The following is a 4,546-nucleotide window of genomic DNA, read 5'->3' on the forward strand; positions in this document are numbered from 1 at the left end:
CTAAGTGATTTTCCTGCCTCAGCCTCCCAAGTAGCTGGAACTATAGGCACACACCACCATGCCCAGCTAATTTTTATATTTTTAATATGGAATTTCACTACATTGGCCAGGCTGGTCTCAAACTCCTGACCTCATCATCGACCCGCTCAGCCCCTCAAAGTGCTGGGATTACAGGAGTGAGCCACCGTGCCTGGCCTGGTATTTGTATTTCTTACTCTTATTTTGAATTAAATTCCTCTCAATATATTTAGAGGGAATTAATAATTAGTCATTACTCTAAGCTAATCTGATTTTATAAATAATTTAAAATTGATCTACAAGATGAGCCATATTGCTTTTAGTATTTTCCTCAGATTTTGTACATCTGAGGAAAGCTTGGTCAGTTGGCCAACACAGTCACAATGAAGTGACTCAAAATGCTGGTAAGCTGAGAAGGAAAGAAAGGCTCTCCAGTGTCAGCCTTGAAAATTCAAACCTGGCCCGGCAGGGTAGCTCACACTTGTAATCCCTGCACTTTGGGAGGCCGAGGTAGGTGGATAACCTGAGGTCAGGAGTTCAAGACCAGCTTGACCAACATGGTGAAACCCCATCTCTACTAAAAAAAAACAAAAAAAATTAGCTGGGCATGGTGGCACATGCCTGTAGTCCCAGCTGCTCAGGAGGCTGAGGCAGGAGAATCGCTTGAACCCAGGAAGCAGAGGTTACAATGAGTTGAGATGGCACCAGTGCACTCCAGCCTGGGCAACAGAACAAGATTCCATCGCAAAAAAAAAAGAAAGAAAGAAAAAGAAAAAAAAAAGAAAATCCAAACCTACAAAATCATGGCACACATAGCATAAAATCACGACAGACAAATATTCATTACAAATACTCAACAAAGAAGAAAATAGTAGCACTATCTAAAGACTTTTCAATGTTTTATGAAACCTGCATGGGATGCAGAAAATACATTTTTAAAACTGCATGTGACAGAAGAGTTTAGGGTGGGCTCAGCTCTCATGTCAGATGTGGAATTACAGTACGACTTCTGAAACACTCAGGCAAGAACATCTTTCCTTTCTTACCAATTGTTGAGGACCCACCTACAAGGCTTCTTTAAGTTTCAATTGCCCTGACCTCTGCTTATCCAGAATGGGAAATTTTAGTGACAGAACACTAAAAACGTTGGGGAAAAAAACTGTAGAAGTTGCCTTCTGGCACCTTGCCACCAGAAATAAAGCTTACCAAAAACGTTTTAAGTTCAAGAACAACCATTGCCTACACTCAGAAGATAAACCACTTTTCTTTCCTGGAATAGTTGAACCTGAAGGCTTTTCTAAAGTGTGGACTGCTGGGTCTTGATTTTTAGGAAACTTTTATAAAAGGACTTCTTATAACATCTAAAAGCTAACACACACTGCACAATGTTACTCTGCATACTACCTCTAAGGTGGGCAAAAGAGTCGAACCTGGGTTTTGGCTTCTGGATGTGACACAGGGATCCCATGTTCTTCCCAGACACCATTTTTCATAACAGCAAGACCCGTCACATTTCCAGGAAACAGGCAAGACTAAATTCTGAAAACTTTAAGTCATAGCACTAGTTTCTTAAGCAAGAATTTAAAGAAAGTTCTTCAAACGATAGAAAAACAGGCAGGGTTCAGTGGCTCCACATGTAATCCCAACACTTTGGAAGCATTGTGCCGAGCCCATGAGTTTGAGACCAGCCTGGACAGCACAGTGAGACCCCATCTCTTAAAAAAAAAAAAAAAAAACACTGTTAACTTTGTTATTTAAAAAAAAAAAATGCTTACCTTTGAATATTTCTGTAACTCAGCATCATCTGCAATCTGTGTGTCCAAAGTAGCAACCTAAATTTACAAAAAAATTTCCAGTATTTGTAAAAGTATAATTGTATTTTCTGTACATTTTCTGAAAATATCTGCAAAACCTACATATTGATAACTCTATTTGACCTACATTCTAATATCTTTCTTATATTTTTGAAATCTGTAACACATAATGTGAAATCTCAGAGTATATCAATTTTTTTGTTGTTGTTCTCCACAACAATTTTTTTCCTAAGCTGCATAAATTGAACAGAAGGTGATGGACAAATGTATATACTATTTTTTAAAAATCCGTGATCACTAATATTTTAATATAATCCTCCATTATATTGAATGCATCAAAATCTTACTCTTTTAACAAAATCAAGAGTATGGCCATTTTTACTTTCAAACTCAAGCCTCAAAACAAAATTTGCAAGGTCAGTAATGTCAGAGGAGTTTGGGAAAACTAAAGCATCTGACTTTCCACAGCAAGCTCAAACCATTTCCCCAGAAGAAATAGCTGGCAAAGACACAAACAGAAAGGCCTGGTCCCTGGTGGGAAGCTAACGGAATACTCAAAGCTTTTAATGCTGGCCTAAAACTATTGTTCTAAGCTTCAATGGTGGACATCCACAGAAGTGAATTCTTTGCAAGCAAAAGTACATTACTGATGATTTGCATCTGTAAGTTGTTAATAAAATATGATGCATCTGGTGGGAAGGTATAAGTTAAACAATGACCCAACAACAGCTTCTGAAAGTACTGCGTTTCAGATAAGCAGATCCTGGAAGAAAGTGAAATAAGTACTGGAGTACACGCATTCATTCATTCTCCATCATTCCTGGCTTCTTTCTAACCCCACATTCCTCAGAACAAGATGCTACAACTTTCAATGGATAAGCTGTCACTTTAAATTCCCAACGTCAAATTCTGTCTCCTCTAATTTCTCTGCTATGACCTCACCATGTAATAAATGAAATTGAAAAGGTTAGTTATAAGGAGAATACAATTTTAACAGAAGGCTGGTAGTGGCTCATGTCTGTAATCCCAGAACTTTGGGAGGCCAAGCAGGGTGGATCACTTGAGACCAGGAGTTCAAGACCAGACAGGGCAACACAGTGAGACACCAGCTCTAAAAGAATTTGAAAAATTAGGCGAGCATGGTGGCTCATGCTTGTAGTTACAGCCAGTCGGGAGGCTGAGGTGGGAGAACCACTTGAGCCCAGGAGGTTGAAGCTGCAGCAAGCTGTGATGGTACCACTGAATTCCAAGACCCTGTCTCTCAAAAAAATGTTTGTTTTTGTTTTCTTGAGGCGGAGACTCCCTCTTTCACCCAGGCTGGAGTGCAGTGGCGCAATCTTGGCTCACCACAGCCTCCACCTCCCAGGTTAAGCGATTCTCCTGCCTCAGCCTCCCAAGTAGCTGGAATTATAAGTGCCCACTACCACACCCAGCTAATTTTTGTATTTCTAGTAGATGTGAGGTTTCACTATGTTGCCCAGGCTGGTCTCAAACTCCCAAGCTCAAGTGATCCACCCGTCTCAGCCTCCCAAAGTGCTGGGATTACAGCCATGAGCTACCACACCCAGCCAAAAAAAAAAAATGTTTTTTAACAAAAAAAAGAGCCCATCATAAAACTGGCCATTTGTAAATACTGTACGGCAAATTTCTTTGAATATCAAGCCACTAAGATAAGTAGGAAAGGCCATTTGCTAGGTGAATGCTTAATAACCATATTCAAAATCTAGGAAGCAGAGAAACAGTTCAAGAGAACTGACATGCAAGCATAAAGTTACCAAGAGAAAGTGTGAATTGTATTGACTCATCTTAATGACACTGGGAATTTTCTGACAATAGATAGTGGCTACATAATGTAAAGCAAAAAGATTTTAAAAATCTCCAACCAGCCAACAAGTACTAATAATAAACATATGTAAGAAAATGTGAATGATAGTAGAAATTTAAAAGAATATTTTATTATGAATGCATTTAGTGAACGGAATTAGAGGCTGGTCTAAGCACAACTTTCTGCTTTTATGTGGATTCATATGGGGAAATGTAATCAATCCCTTGCTCAATGAATCTAATAACAGGTGAAAGGAAGTCTAATGGACCACTGGCACTATAAACCTATACCAAACCTAAATTACTTCCTGTTCTTCTAAATATATTTGATAATCATTCTTTCATTTTTCACATAAAACTGTAAGATTTCTTTGTGAAACATAGGACTAATATCCACAGTCCTTTCAATGTACAATAAAACAAACATCATAAAAGCGATCATAAAAATGCCAGCAATTTTAAGCAGCTGATGCAGGTTATAAACTTAAAGGCAAGCCCTCTCTAACAGTTTTCTGTCTATTGTGGACTTAAATGGTTTCACATGAACTGAGTGTCTGCTAATTGTAACTGAAATTTGTGTTCAGTCCTTAATTATTCTTACAGCTTAAAATGCTAAAGATAGGGGAAAAAATCAATTGATTGATTTGATAGAGAGGAAAGGCAGGAAGAAAAAAATAAAGGCAGGCTGGCTATTCTTTGACTCTCCCATTTCTTTGAATTGCAGCATTAGAAACTTGATGTGAAATGAGACATGTGTGTTCCTATGCAACAATTTTGCATGTTCTTCACATGTACCCCAAAACCTAAAATACAATAAAATAAATAAATGGGAAAAAATAAATAAATAAAATAAAATAAAATAAAGTTCATATTTATAAAACAAAAACAAA

The 4,546-nt window shown here is 37.9% G+C and overlaps 1 protein-coding gene across 1 annotated transcript in view; it reads right to left on the reverse strand.

Moving 5' to 3' along the window:
• Positions 1–4,546, reverse strand: part of PATJ (PATJ crumbs cell polarity complex component) — a 413,527-nt gene that overhangs the window by 345,569 nt on the left and 63,412 nt on the right. The window contains exon 13 of the mRNA XM_037743097.1: positions 1,794–1,850. Coding sequence (XP_037599025.1) covers positions 1,794–1,850 — 57 coding nt within the window. The remainder of the gene's footprint in view (positions 1–1,793; positions 1,851–4,546) is intronic.

The sequence above is a fragment of the Cebus imitator genome, unplaced genomic scaffold (genome assembly GCF_001604975.1).
Source record: "Cebus imitator isolate Cc_AM_T3 unplaced genomic scaffold, Cebus_imitator-1.0 Scaffold135, whole genome shotgun sequence".
Lineage (NCBI taxonomy): Eukaryota > Metazoa > Chordata > Mammalia > Primates > Cebidae > Cebus > Cebus imitator.